The sequence below is a fragment of the Doryrhamphus excisus genome, chromosome 18, assembly GCF_030265055.1.
Source record: "Doryrhamphus excisus isolate RoL2022-K1 chromosome 18, RoL_Dexc_1.0, whole genome shotgun sequence".
NCBI classification, from domain to species: Eukaryota; Metazoa; Chordata; class Actinopteri; order Syngnathiformes; family Syngnathidae; genus Doryrhamphus; species Doryrhamphus excisus.
This window is the reverse complement of record NC_080483.1, coordinates 6,102,285-6,118,757: the sequence shown is the minus strand read 5'-3', so window position 1 is coordinate 6,118,757 and position 16,473 is coordinate 6,102,285. Positions and strand designations below refer to the sequence as shown.

At 37.8% G+C, this 16,473-nt stretch overlaps 1 protein-coding gene across 5 annotated transcripts in view; it reads left to right on the top strand.

Moving 5' to 3' along the window:
• The window catches only part of LOC131105890 (receptor-type tyrosine-protein phosphatase gamma-like), a 181,826-nt gene that overhangs the window by 157,350 nt on the left and 8,003 nt on the right, over window positions 1-16,473 (top strand). For 4 of the 5 annotated variants that reach the window (XM_058054374.1, XM_058054371.1, XM_058054370.1 and 1 more), the window contains 2 exons: window positions 1,313-1,505; window positions 3,084-3,268. In XM_058054374.1, coding sequence (XP_057910357.1) covers window positions 1,313-1,505; window positions 3,084-3,268 — 378 coding nt within the window. The remainder of the gene's footprint in view (window positions 1-1,312; window positions 1,506-3,083; window positions 3,269-16,473) is intronic. The other variant, XM_058054372.1, reaches the window with a different exon arrangement.

Below are 16,473 nucleotides of genomic sequence, written 5' to 3'. Positions count from 1 at the left end.
AAATATTAATGCTGAATTCATATTCAATGTTAATGGTAAATAGTTTTATTGTGAAATGCATATTTCTTTTGTAATATGGTAGGTGGACACTTGAAAGATTCACAGAGCAGTGTTGAGCTCCCAATGGGTATTTATGATTCTGATATTAGGACGTATGAAACTTTGGGTAGTAATTGTCTTGCACATTTGTGTAGGCTGGGTTTTTTTTGTAGAGGTCTTCCTCCTCCATCGATCGGCTCATCTCCATCACCCATCCACGTCACCCACCCATCTCCTGAACATTCAATTGGACAATCTTTGTGGAAAAAAATGTGTGGTAGGACATTGTATGAGTGCACTCATTTTATGTATTTTTTTGTGGGGATCTTATGGTTATAATCCATTTATGTACCGAACTTTAATGTTATGTTGTCTTTCATCCGAATGATATATTTATTTCTTTGATTATCTGGTGTACATGTTTGGGACCGGTTGTGTTTCAAATAGGCCAAATCATTTAAATACATCTACTCCAAACAAAGGTTGTTTATGTGTGCATTATTAAGGTGGATATTGCAATAGTTACAGCAAGTTCTTCCTAAACCCAGATACTAGATAGCCCCAGCTCTCAGTGAAATATTGTTACTGTATTCAAGGGACAGACACCAAGGTGAGGTTACATTACCAAACTAATTTTGTGTTAAAGGTATTCAAACCAATAAAGCAACAAGGGTGTCCAAATGTACTATCACCCGCCTACTTTTGTTTAAATAATTATTGCACACTTTCTGTAAATTAAATGAATTAACTTAATTTCACTTCTCATCTAACACTGTGTTCATCTGCTATATGATATATTTAACTGAAATTGCTGATCACAACAACCAATGATTTATACAGAAAAATCTTTAAAATTATCAGGGGTGCCATAACTTTTTCATACCACTGTACATATCATGTGCACCTTTTGGGCGTACACTGGACTGGTATCCTTAAGCTATACTGCTTAATTTGTTTTATGTCAATATGTCAATCCATCAGGGTGTTCACATTAAATATGGGAACTACCTTTAGTTCATTTTAGGATCTTGGAGAAGCTACACGGTGAAACTGCAATGTGTACAAAGACAAAGGGAAGTCAGTAAAAGCATTTTTCACTTCACTATGTTGTGCATTGAATGTATTTTGTAAAAGTGCATATGTTTCATTAATATTTTATACTGCATTTGTGGACTACTGAAAGGATTAACTTATTTTTTGAAAATGTACCCCAATGCAAATCACACTTGTCCTCTCTTTTTCTTCTTTCCAATTCTGTCGCATCTGTTAACAGTTAGAGGCTTTCTACTCTATCTTCACCACAGAGCAACAGGATCATGTTAAGTCGGTGGAATATCTGCGCAGCAACTTCAGACCCATTCAACGGCTGGACAACCGCCATGTGTTCAAGTCAGCAGTTAAAGACGCCTGGCAGCCTGACCTGTCCAACACCGCAGTTGGGCCTGATGGGACAGAGGCTTCCAGAGGCAAGTGATGCTTCTTTTGATTTTAAGTATACATGTTTTGTTGAAGTGACAAACTTTAAAGCACCATAGCCAACAAATCAACATCAACGAAAAGTAAAATTCTGAATACATATAAGTTGTCAACTAAAGCCAAGTTTACACCTGCACATATTTTGGCCCTGCAGTGTGCCAATGATATTCCAATCAGTAAAGAGGTGTGAGGTATGTGTAAACTGTGCAGGGCTGCATGCCAGTTATTCAAAATTTGTGTCAGGTATAATTTCTGTGAATTAGTCATGAACCCACTGCAAATGCACCGCAGCCTACAGCGCAACCTATACCTAAACAATGTGGGTGGTGTCTGCACCATCTCTTGGAGCAAAGGACAGGATCGCGCGCACGGAGGTAGGGTGGGGGGGTAAATTATGTAAACTCTTGGATCTTGTGTAATAAGTAATCATTATAATGGCAATGGTAATGATAATGGTTGAAATTAATTTGAACATGCATCAGGTTACAATGAAATACATCACAATCAATTCACAGTTCCATATGTCCAAAAGGAGTAGGAAGAAGCAAAGCTTATTGAATCCTCCTCCCCGCCGCATCTGTTACTTTTATAATCTGTAACTTGTTCACTTCCTGCCTTCCTGGTATTATTTTCTTTTTACACATAAAGAAGTACTGTATAAGGGAACTTAACCACGTCTTTCCAACCGAAATCTTTACAACCATAACAGTAGTGATCATATATATATTACCATCAAAATGGTGATATATAATAACAAGTAAACACAACATGACTCTTTCAAAACTCCTCTTCCTTGTATTTAGCAATCAGCAACTGTTTGTATTGTTTCTTCAATTCACTCATCCTTGTGCATTTTTTGAGTTCTTTACTCAATCCGTTCCGTAGTTTGATTCCACATACTGAAATACTATGACTTTTTAACATTGTTTTCGCATATACACAAGTGTTTCAAATGTACTTCTTCCCTCAGATCATATTTCTCCTCTCTTGTAGAGAAGTATTGGATGACATTTTTAGGTAATTGGTTATTTTTAGCCTTATGCATTATTATTATTATCGTCTCATATAGTCAGCAAGTTGGAGTCATCATTTGTTTCCCATTGATATGAGGTAATCTTTAACCAAAATACTTACACACAGCACCCCAACGTGATGGAACCACCACCAAATGTTACTTGCATGTACTTACTTACAATATGTATGTAGATATGTATACTCAACAGCAGCTGTGGGCACACCCACTTTGTCATATTGCTACAATCTTGATCACATGACATTTTCATATAATTCCACTGCACGATTAGAGTTTTTTTAATCAAATCGTCAACTATTCTGAGACATTCTAGTATGTATATGTGTATATGTGCTTGAATGACTAATATCGTTATTAATTGGATGTATTCACACTCATGTATTTTCTATTATTATACAGGTATATTTCTTCCCCCCATTTTATTTTCCCCTTTTACCAATGCTTTTCCTTAAATCAAAAGGTTTTTTTTCTGTTCTTCATTACATTTCATTTGTATGTTGATTCTCAACGGTGTCCCTCTGCCACCTGTCTCCAGTATGCAGCAGCGCTCCATTTAACATGAAAGTGCGACATGTGAATGGAAGCACCCTCGTGGTTCGCTGGGCACATCCGGAAGTCATCTACCACCCACCGATTCTCCACTTCCTGGTGTCCTACAGCTGGACAGCACATGATGACAGCTACGAGGAGACACACCTCACTGATGCCAAACATAAACTGGTGAGTCTATGGTGAGGGCTGGGCTTCATTGAGCCAGCTTCCAGTCGTAAATACACGGAAGATGAACACTTTACACATGGTTCAGTTTGTCAGATGGTTTTTACAACTCTCAGGAGTAAAAGACTGCTCTGGCACTTAAAACTTGTTGCGCCATGTTTCAAGTGGCTTAGCATGGTAATGGTAATGGTAATGGTTTAATTTCATTTGAACATGCATTAGGTTACAATTGAGTGCATCCCATAATCAGTTCACAGTTCCACATGTCCAAAAGGAGTAGGAAGAAACAAAGCTTATTCAATCCTACCCCTCCATCTGGTACTTTTACATTGTATTTTGTTTTTTCTTTTCTTTTTTGTAACATACCAAAGTACGACGTGATATGAGCATCCAATGACATAATGGGTACCATAGTAAGTGTCAATATAGTGATATATATAGCACATCATGACTGGTTCAAGACTCTTCATCCTTGTATTTAGCAAACATCAACTGCTTGTATTGTTTCTTGAATTGGCTCATCGTTGTGCATTGTTTGATTTCCTTACTCAATCCATTCCATAGTTTGATTCCACATACTGAAATGCTATGGCTTTTCAACGTAGTCCTAGCATATAAGTGTTTCAAATGTACTTCTTCCCTGAGATCATATTTCTCCTCTCTTGTAGAGAAGTATTGGATGACATTTTTAAGTAATTGGTTAGTTTTAGCCTTATGCATTATTTTAGCTGTTTGAAGATTAACTACATCAGCAATCAGTTTAAGTATTTGTGATTTTAGAAATTAAGAGAGAGAGAGATTAAGAGAGATATGCCTTTATTCGTCCCTCAGTGGGGAAATTTGAGTCAGTTAAGCAGTACAAAATACATAATATAGAAAAATAAACAATATAAACAACCCAGTATTAACAAAATCAACGGTTTTTCCCAGAGTTATATACAATACAGTATGTAGATAATATGAAATGAGATGAGATATATGATCAGTCTATACACTGAGATCTTGTTAGAGAGTTAATATGAGGCATTATAGAAATGCTTCACAAATAAGGAGTTAGTATGTTCTCTATAGGAGGCATTATGGATTATCATTACTGACCTTTTTTCAGTACAGTTAAGCCATATCTTATAAGCTTTGTTCAATATTGAAATATTTCTGGCCCACTTATGTTGTATATTTGTAATATGAGGTTTCCAGCTCATATTTTCATCTATTGTGATCCCTAGAAATGTATTTTCCTTCACCCTTTCAATGTCTACACCCTCTATTTGTATTTGCTCGTACGTGTCCTTTCTACTGCTACAAAACAGTATTAGCTCCTGAGAGCGGGCCATTCTTTCACAAATGTTTGTAGAATCAGTCTGCATACCTTGGTGCTTGATTTTATACGTACATCTGTGGCCAGGCCAAGTCATTAGGATACCTGATTCTGATCATTTGGATGGGGGAGCAAATACTTTTGGTAATATAGTGTATATCCGTTAATGCCAAACACGTTTGCTATCAACTTCTGGTTAAGCACCAACTCAGAGACACCCATGATGCAACCAATTCAACCTTGTTTCGCCATGGTAATTCCCTCCATGCTGTAGCACTGGCTAACACTGTCAATTACATTCCCAACATTTTGAACAGGTCAGAACCGTGCAGGGTGTAGTCGAGTGTCTCACTGCTTAAATGGGCTATGTCTACTACTACTATCTGGCAAAAGTAGAGGAGAAAAAAACCTCGAGCATAACTCAAGGTCATAATTTGCGAATATATGAAGTAGACACAAACGAGGAAAGTGTATTTCACAACTTTGAGTCGCTGTTTCACATAACAATAGCGAACCGTAATGAGCGATTAGCTTGTCGTATCACAGTTGGCAAAAAAACATTAAATAAAAATAACACAGAAACAACCACATGCAGAAACAAGATTAAGTGTGCCATTCTCTCCAATACAAGTTTAGAACAGTTTACAGACACTTACCTTTTTATAGTAGTCTACACCAATACAAGTTTACACCTGAGAAATCAGAAATCAGAAAAGGATTTGCCAGGTATGATCAAACACATAGTACTGGGAATTTGTTTTGGTATAGTAGGTGCAGACACATCTATTAAAAAAGAATGAAAAATACACAATATACAGAATAACAGTATAAATATATGTACACAGTCTGTTTTTTATTTGTTATTCCGGAAGTGCAGTCTGATTGTTTTTCCTAAAAGTCCAAACTGGGCGTTAATGTAACGCATATAGTGAAACCTGCATCTTGAATTCCTACCATTTCCAAATTATTGTGCCAGTGGTTTCTTTCCCACCAGACTTCTTGCTGATGTTCTTGTAGTGCATCAGAATCTAGTACAGTTTGGTTGTTGTTGTTTTTTTGCATTACATATTTCTAACTTACAATAAACCTACCATAACAAATTTGTTATGGTAGGAGACTTTGTTCAGGGTAAGCTTACAAAATCAGCAGACAATCAAATACTTATTTTCACTAGAGCATACATTTTTTATTTTTTTGTTTATACTTAGCTACTTAATTGTTTTTATCACATGTCAAAATTGTGGCATTTCGGGTTGAGAGCAATGATAAGGTCAAGCATCTGCATTCATTTTTAACAACATCTTCCATGCGTTCTCTAATAAATGGTCTCATCAAGAGACAAAAAGAGCTATAAGAAGGAGGAGTAGACGGGATGCTTTATTCCCTAACATTGTGGTCTGCTGGCCATCTCACAGGAATACTAATACTAAGCTGGAGGCAATGCAGGTATGCCATTCTGTGGAAAAAGCATGACCTTGGGCCTGTGGCTCTGAGGGAAAACCGGGAAGGCTGCAAAAAAGGATCAGACTGCCCCCTAGCTTTCAAAAATAGGAATAATCTATGATGGATGGGCATGTTGGGTTTTTAATCCCGCATCAGCACCTCAAAAGATGATCCCCCTCTCTGAAACATGTATGATTCCTTTGTCCTTTTTTTTAAAAAAAAGCTTTGCTGTCTCACAAAGGGGTCTCACTGACTGACACGGAAATCTCCTACACAGCCCCCTTGAGGGTTTCCGCTACATGTAATTCATCATGGTGCACCATCACGACAAAATAAACAACACATTAAAAATCTGTGTTGCATAATATATGAATGAAGATGTATGCTATATAGGTACATATATAGCTTATTATTTAGAGTATGCATATATTGACCACAATTCATTTGAAAACCCTTTTAGAAAATATAAAAATGTTGTCATTGTGCTGTATTTTGATAAATATGCACCAGAATTGCCTGTTGGCCCTGTTGGCACATGCACATGTGAGACCAGATAAGTGTGGGACCCGTCTGGTGTTGACAATCATATATAATTGTATAATTGTATTATTTTGTTTGTGAAAAACTACACTCAAAGGGATATTTTGTATGTGAGATGTGTGCTTGAATGTTGACGTTAAAGGGTACCTATTATGCTTTTTCCACTTTTCTGATGTATAAATGTAGTTAGAATATTGTATTCTCATGTTAAACGATGCCAAAGTTTCAGATAATGAGGTTTACGCATTTGGAAGTAAGCCCCAAAAGACATTTGAGATGGCTAAAAATGCTCTGTTTGAAACGGCGTGGTAAAACCGTTCCTTTGTGACGTCACATAGGAGCGGATTTCCTTATGCATATATAGATACACACTCCAGATATACATACTCTGCCCTCCCCCAAGCTCTGCTTCCCCACCCTCCCCCAAATGCTGCTTCGCTGTTTACATGCTAGAAATGCCTCGAAAGGGAAAGCCACATTTGTTTACAATTCCTAAAGACGCCACCATCAGGCACAAGTGCTTGCAAGTACCTGATTCCCAACCAGCTAAAGAAATGCATTTTAATCTGTCAACGGCATTTCACACTGGAATGTTTAGTGAACATGTGCCACTATGCAGCTAGACTGGCCGACAAACTTGGTGAAGCCCTACGTCTTTCTAACGTTACTTGATGGTGTGGATGAGTCAGAAGGGCCAGCAGTAACAGTTTGTCAGTGTCCTAACTAGGGATCGACTGATATGGTTTTTTTGGGGCCGATACCGATTTTTTTCCATCACCCTCAGCTGATGGCCGATTTTGCTTGGGCCGATATTTGTGGCCAATACTGCTTTTGATCCCTCAATGTATATGAAAAAATTACCAGGATAGCAAATATTACAGGTCTCATGTTTAAACAAATATTTATTGAAATGTAAACACTGAACACAGTAGGATTCAGCTTTCTTAAACACACATTTAAACGGCATTATCAACTTTAAAAGGAATAAATATTCAACCATGTGCAAAACATTTCTGTCATAGTTTAAATTTATCTAGCATCGATGTGATGACTGCTCCTCCGCAGCGTGACGCGCACCGGAGAGATCGCACACACATAACACGACACGCATTTAAAGTTGCATAGTTGTTCATTCTTGTTCTGCTCAACAAGCGAGAGTGCTTTTATTCGTCTGTTGCGTTGGTATGTGATGTTTTTGGGCTTTCTTGTTGTCCCGCCATGCCAAGGATGCCAAGGCGTTCCCAGGCCAGCTGTGAGACATAGTCCCTCCAGCGTGTCCTAGGTCTGCCCAGGGGCCTTTTCCCGGCTGGGCATGCCCGGAACACCTCACCAGGGAGGCGTCCGGGAGGCATCCGGACTAGATGCCCGAGCCACCTCAACTGACTCCTCTCGATGTGAAGGAGAAGCGGCACTACACAACCTGGTCTTCGGTGGTCAAATCTGGTTCTTGGGACATGGAATTTTTTTCCAAAAAATGTAAAATAATACTAACATAATAATTTCCAATGGTAATCTATGCAACTATACAATGTAGAGATAAGTATATCTAAAGCAGTAGCAGAGACAGAGATGCAGACAATTGAGGCTCGGACTCAACAACTGAACTTCCTATCAGGAAGAGAGAAGATGACAAAATTAAACCCAATTAAAATGATCTCTTAAATACCATCAGAATATGAATATGGATGCATTACTATTCATGTCATAATAATGATGAAAAATAATATATTAAGATATTATTGTGGTGTATACATTTTGGGAGGGACACTTCAATGAAGCACCTGCACACAAGTCAGTAATGTAGTTGAGCGATATAGAAAACACTACCGTTACTAGAGTTGCCTGAAAATATATTGTGAAAAAGGGGGAACCACTAGACATCAAAATTTCATCTCACGATGATTACTTTGACACAAAAAGGATTTTTAAGTGAATTCTTTACTGAATGATTTTACCAACATTTTCATGCAAGTACAGTTTTGTTTTTTTGTGTACACTCAAATTCATCGTAACAAGCATGATGCGACAGATGCAGAGACGGCAGAAGTTGTGCAATCACCATTCCCGGTGTGAGAAGAAGTTTGAGGCAGTAATCATGGAGGAAACCCGCAATGAACAAAACAAAATCAAACACCTGAAACAGGTAAGACTTTTTCAATTAATACTAGAAAACACTTGTGTTTAATGGGAATGTTCATTTTCAACCAAAGCTACGGTGGAAATGAGTAAGTGTGGGAAAAACAATGTTTATTATGATGACTGTCATGGTGCTAAGGATATGCGTATATATATATTCATCAAATGTACTGTTAGTTTAGCCTGCAAATTGAACCTTGTGTGGGCAGCGTAGAAAAGCAGAGTACAAATGTATTTGATTATTTTTGTGTTGTATTGTCATTATTCATGAAGAGCTGAGAATCTAGATTGATGTTGAACCACATACGTCTTTCATTAACTGTACTTAAAGAAATAAGACATGTCTGAATTAGGGCGGCACGTTGGTCGAGTGGTTATCACGCAGACCTCACAGCTAGGAGACCAGGGTTCAATTCCACCCTCGGCCATCTCTGTGTGGAGTTTGCATGTTCTCCCCGTGCATGCGTGGGTTTTCTCCGGGTACTCTGGTTTCCTCCCACATTCCAAAAACATGCTAGGTTAATTGGCGACTCCAAATTGTCCATAGGTATGAATGTGAGTGTGAATGGTTGTTTGTCTATATGTGCCCTATGATTGGCTGGCGACCAGTCCAGGGTGTACCCCGCCTCTCGCCCGAAGACAGCTGGGATAGGCTCCAGCACCCCCGCGACCCTCGTCAGGAAAAGCGGTAGAAAATGAATGAATGAATAAATGTCTGAATTAGTCCCACTAGGAGAACGTCCATATCACGTTTATTGAAAGAAATATGAGGTGAATAGTAGCAGTGAGAACATCCAGAGTTAGAGAGGCTCTCTAGGCCTTTTTTTCTGCCTTTTTTCATCCCTACACCCCACTTGACTGCCCTTGACCCATTTACCTACACAATTATGCTGTTGGTAAGCGGTACAGAAAATGTATGGATGGATGGATATAGTTGAGGTTCAGAAAAGGGGATGACGCTAATTACTCTGATTACTTACATTACTAAGTAGTTGTTAAATTCATTAAAAAATGTGTTTTGGACATGAGCCACATGCTGTGGCTGAATTGCGCTGACATAGGCTAACCGTGTCGTAATTATTATGGCAGATGACGGCAACAAGAAAGCCTGAGGACCAAGAGAAGGAATGGGTATTGAACTTATTTATTTTTCTTGTGTGGGTTACAGCAAAGCATTCAACTGATAAAATTCAAATAGATGAAAATGTTCACAACATTATTCAATACATTTTAATCATGTTCATTAATTTGAGTTTTATATGCTAAATGGTAATTAAAGCATCTGATTACAGATGGGCTTATAAGTTTACATACACTGGCTGAATTTATGATTTAATGTCCAGTGTTGTGTTCAAAAGACACACATCATTTCACAATAACTTTGATGGAGAAAAACTGCAGCCTACGACTGGACTAACGAACATTTTTTTAAGGCTGCTGCCTCCAACAAATTTAATTTGACCTCAGACCACTCTATATTCACTGCTATTAGCATGTAAATTATGTTTTAAGCTATTTGACAAAAATACTAATTTTTACTTGTAACACATTTTATAACATCTCATAATTTCCACAATATTTACACTGTGCTATCAGATATTTCTTTCAGAAAAAGCATATAAAAAAAGTGAGAAACAATTACATCTAAAATTCATTTTCCACTCAAAGTGAATGACCTAGGATTTACTTTACGTCTGTTTGCTGTATCTGTAGTGTTTGAAGTTTTTTGGTAAACGACTGCAAGTTTATTTACGTAGCTGAAATTTGAACTTCTTGTTTTTTTTAGGAGCTCAGTGCTTCAGATGAATCATTGTCAGAATCCAGCCATGATGCGGAGAGTGAATAATTTCCATCTGGCTCAGAGTCCTCTGAAGATGAAGAGATCCAAAACGAAGACAACACTCACACAAACGTGTTGAAGTAACTGAGACAACTACCCCGAGCAGATATGATGGTGGAGACACTGATGCAGATGTTGATGACACTGATGAGGAGGGTAAGCATCAAGTTAGAGTAAAATGGCACGAAATGTCAATGAAAAAGAAGTGGCCTTAGTTTAAGGTCTTCCACCATTATCAAAAAAACACAGTCAAATGTTAGAACAACTTTGCAGGAACGGCAATTTTTTATGCATAACATAAATACGCTGGAGACGGGACAGGGTGAGAAAGCCTCTCGCAAAACAATGAATGAGTTGCAATTGGAATCAAAGAAACGAAGAAGAGTTGAAACTGCTGCTTCATCTCTTCTTCTCACATCAGTGAGGTACAATCAGATTGTGAGCAGAATGGTGATGATGATGGTTATGTCAGTCAAAAGATGAGAGAGCTGAAGATTCATGCTTGCTGCCCGCTTGGCAACAAGGTGAAAACACTACGAGATGTTTTGGTGCCTCCTAAGTTTTCTTTAGTAGTGGCAGAGGCTAAAAAAAAAGCATCTGGTTTCATCCAGTCAAAGTACAGGTACCATACACCAGGGGTCTCAAACTCAATTTACCTGGGGGCCACTGGAGCTAGGGTCTGGGCCGCATCAGGTTTTAACCCCAAAAAAACAGACGCATTTATTAAAAACAGAAAAATATACAAACTTTTTCAGTGCTTTGGTTCCTATTTTCTACAATAAAAGCCCTGATAAAACATTCCACTGTTCTCAAATATCTTATTTTTTATTTTTCTGCACAAAATAAGATGAAAAATAAATAAACAAATCAAGAATAAAGAAAATCAATCAGTAATAAATAAATATAATAATAATAATAAAACGGCAAATAATAAAAACTTAAGAAACCACATATAGTTGGTGGGTAGACAATTTTTTTTTCAAATTAAAATTAACAAAGCATTATTAGAGCCCTGTAGACATGACAAAACACTACTATAGTCACATTTATACTTTTTTTTTATTTACAACTTAACTTTACACAACTGCAGGGTCTTGAGACACACGCTAACTCGCAAACTAGAGAGCTAGCGACCTAAACGGTAGCCTTCAAGTTATTTCCTTTAAACTTAAATAGCCAAAAACTTACCACTTCCACACGGATAGGGAGGATAACTATTAACAGGTATTTAAACTTTAACATGAACATTAATCAAACGTAATAATTTTTTCTGGGTACATGATACCATACAGCATCCATATCAAACTTGCGCGGGCCGCACTAACATTAAACTTTCATATCAAGGCGGGGGCCTCAAACTAGTGTCCTGAGGGCCACATTTGGCCCGCGGGCCGTGTGTTTGAGACCCGTGCCATACACCATTGCTTGCTTTAAAGTTGAGAGGAATATTCACATATGAATCTGTATGAATCTGTTGATCATTTTGTCAGTTAACTGATTCTGATTGGTTTTTGGAATGTGGGAGGAAACCAGAGTACTCGGAGAAAACCCACGCATGCACAGGGAGAACATGCAAACTCCACACAGAGATGGCCGAGGGTGGAATTGAACTTGAGAAATATATCAATTCTAGAAAAGGACTGACGTCTGTTAGAATAGAAATGCAAATCATCTGGATTTAATGTCCTCCAATATCTACCAAGTTTAAAGTTTGCATCATTTATAGAAGAGCAAAAACTTTTTTTTTTTACCAGTTTTATCAATATTAGGATTTATTGCAAAATTTTGATCTCCACCCATAATAATAGAGTCAGCATAATCCGCCAATTTTACTGCATTTCATCAAAGAAGGAAGGTTTATCATCATTTGGTGCATGTATGTTCACCAGTGTAATATTTTCTATTAAACAATTAATCATATAATCATATATTTACCCTCTGGATCTGAAACTGTCCAGCACTACGAACCGGTCTGGAACTCAAGACGCGGAGGCAGGAAATACAACAAAAAGTTTATTAACCAAAAGGGGTAAAAAGTACAAATAAACAGAGGTTCCTAGGCAAAACCAACACTAGCCAGAACACGGTAACAAAAACTACTGCATACAGGCAAAACATGAGTAAAACAACACTGACAAAAAAAATGAAGTAACAACAAAAAAACACAGTGGCAGAAACTGGCGGGCAATATACTCAGGACAATATACTTAAAAACCAGAAAGCAGAGGAACAATGGCAGCATGCACGTGGCGGGAGACGAGCAGCAGACAAAGACTGTGGAAACTTGAGGGACAATCTGGCAATTAGTGCAGCTGTGAGCAGGGTTTAAGTAGTCCGATGGATGATTGAACTCAGGTGTGTGCAGGAGTGGCCCGCTTGCTGCTGATCAGGATGCGTTGCAAAGAAAGAGCAAAAAAACTATACTATTTATAATGAATGGAATTTGGGACATGTTTTAAAACAAAAAAAATGTACATATATTCAACAAGTAAAGCTAGTGCTAAATTGCTTCACAGCCCGTCAATAGCAGCTGGAACTCCAATTTAACTGGCAGTTCAATGCCGAAATCATCAGTGAGATGTAAAAATGTGAAAACCACTGGTTAGTTGGGCCACTCTTATGCCAAGGTAGCACTGTATATGACAATAAAAACAATACCTGCACTGCTCCAGTCTCTGGCAGGCCATGTAATCCGTGATAAGTCAAACACAGTGACAGTAGATACAAAAATAACTTTGGTCTTGCTACAAGAGCCATCTGCCAGGGATTTGAAGCTAACTTTACCAATCTAAATACTCTTTTCTTTCTCCATTTCCCATCAATATTTGTTGTAGCTTGTGGCTACAGATAATTGCTAAGAGCAACGTTAATTGCTCGTCAAAAAAATTGCCGCCGTTAAAGGAAACTTCCATTAACGCGTTATCTATGACAGCCCGAGTAGTTATGTAAAGACACATGTAAAATTACAGATCGTAGTAAATTATTTTTGTTTACACTAGCGCTGTCAAAGTTAACACGTTAATGACGCTGCTTTTTTATTTGCTTATTTTACTAAAAAGACTGTTTTCAACCACAAAACCACATTGCTTATGTTTGGGTGTCTTGTCCTGTTTCAGATTCAAGCTTGGGGGTCAGCTCACGCAAAAGGAGACAAAATGGCATTGAAGTGAATCAGGATCATAATTCACATAGTATGTGTTCATTTCATTTCATTCATTCATTCATTCATTTTTTACCACTTTTCCTCACAAGGGTTGCAGGGGTGCTGGAGCCTATCCCAGCTGTCTTTTGGGCAAGAGGCGGGGTACACCCTGGACTGGTGGCCAGCCAATCACAGGGCACATATAGACAAACAACCATTCACACTCACATTCATACCTATGGACAATTTGGAGTCACCAATTAACCTAGCATGTTTTTGGAATGTGGGAGGAAACCGGAGTACCCAGAGAAAACCCACGGGGAGAACATGCAAACTCCACACAGAGATGGCCGAGGGTGGAATTGAACCCTGGTCTCCGAGCTGTGAGGTCTGCGTGCTAACCACTAGACCACCGTGCCGCCCCATTTCATTTCATGGTAAAAAAAAATATTAGAATATGGTTCATACAAATGCAAGACAAAATGTTCCTTAGGTGGGAATATTAATAAATCCATATGTAATGTATCATAGCATCAAGTCAGAAACAGGAATTATGTGAATGTGGAAGCATATTTATTTCAGAGGATGTAATCACGCTCACTTTCCTGTCAGGGCTTTATAACGGCTTTGTCTGAGCTTTCACTGACTGATCCCAATGTAAATGTTTTAGCTGGATTCTTCAGAGAAAGTCCTAGACTTGTCCCACTGGCTAAGAAACATTAAAAAGGGAAGACAACAGCGAGTCCAAAAGGTAAGTGTGTATGAAATATGGCTAAGTCAGTTTTGATGATGAATCAGCAATGATTTGTCTTTTTTTTCTGTGCTTAATTTGCATCGACAGTGAAAGTGACACAGATGGGGTCACCATGGAGTGCCACAGAAAGGTCTGCCTTCTATAAGCTTTGTCGGCATCATAGATCAGCGCAGAGTTCCAGAAAAGAGGAATGCATGAGGAGGCCTTAGATGAGCACTCCTGGAAAGATGTTAAAAACTTTGTTTACGCTCAACTGTTAAGTTACTAACTTACATTTGCAGTTACGTGACAAATGTTCAAACAGGTTCATGTCGTGTGATAATTTTGATCAAAAATTAACAAGCATACAGTATGTTCTGGGATATACCAATTGTAATAGAGGGTACGTGAATTTGTTTTAGGTGTGTAGGAGTAGGGACTACATGGCTTAAAGGGGAACTGCACTGTTTTTGGAATATTGCCCATCAGTCCCAATCCTTATGTGAAACATGAACACGTATTTCTTTCTCTTTTCTCCAGTCCTCAGGTAAGAACCGCTGACAGCAAACTAGCATCTTGTTGAGTCTTGGTAGTGAAATTGGGAGCTAGCTATGCGGTCTTCGTCTGTGGATGACACTGATTGATGTTCTTCAGCTTCATCAAACCAAAGAGTTCCTGCAAAGAGAGCGTGTCATCAGCCCGTCTCAGGTTCATGACAGAGTACTTTAAGTGCATAAATTTAGTGGCAATATATGCATTTTTGTCTGTCATTGTTTGCCTGTTTTGAAGAATACAGTCATTTTACAAATCGAGTCTGTTTTGTGGTCTTTTTCCAAATAAGTACTATTGTAGAGTTTATTTTCCTTTTAAAAAGTTTTGTCTCAGTTTAACTTTTTGTTGACTGAACTTCAAATTTTGTCTAGTCAGGATTAAATAACTGGTGTTATTTTACCTTTTAAATTGTAGAATACCCATAATCATATAGAGGTTAATGTAACCAAAGGAAAATAAGTCAGCTTCTACCTTAGTAAATATGTTAAAACAACCTATACAAATTATGTTGGATTTAAACATTGTAATGGTGACACCAATACTTAATACAGACATGTTCACTCAACATATTTGCAATTAGTTGGTTCAACTAAATTGTATCTCATTAAATGACAGCATTTTAACTAGATGGAAATTATTTCCATAATTTTATTACGTTCACCCAACAAATTATTTCTTTGATCGCAGGCAGCTGTATCTTCATTTGTGATGCATTGAATTCTGATCTGTTTTGGTATATGTACTACAAAAAAATGTATCACCAAATGATTACTCTGCAAAGTGTGATCTTAAATATACAGTATATATAAAATGCTGAATGTTTAATTTGATCTGGCTAGTTTCATCATGGTTTTATGTCAGCTGGAATGGGAATGGACATGGAAAGTGCTTGTGTAACGAAGAATAGGAATTGGGGGGTTTAATTGTTTATTATTAAAAAATAAGAGTTTCTCAACAATTTTTGGTTTTAGGTGATTCCTCTTTTTTTCTCGTTCAATTACTGCAATGGCAACACACAGGAACTATGACAGTTACAAAATTGAAAGGGAAATACCATACCTGAGCAGTAGTCTCGGGCTGATACTGACACTTGGGGGCATGATACCTGGCCTGATACCAGACAAACCATGTGATGATCTTATTATCACATACTATTTAATCATGAGCTTATTATCACATGCTATTTAATCAAAAGACCATTTTGTTTCCAGAAAATTTTATATAATAGTAATAATAAACATAGACACGTATTTGTCTAACTCAGGCGGGGGAATACTTTCTACCAGTCTTTGTTCGTTCTTGCAGTTGATTAGCCATTCAGAAAAAAGCTTGAGGTCGCCCTTGGTTTTCCAACTTGTATTTGCATCATTTCGTAGTGTCTTCCTCATTAATGGTGATAAAACGTTCCATTTCTAATATTCTGTTTGCTATTTTCCCTATTTGTCTTTCACCGGGAGTGTCAACCGCTGACATGTTGACAGAGCACAGACGGCAGCAAAACAAA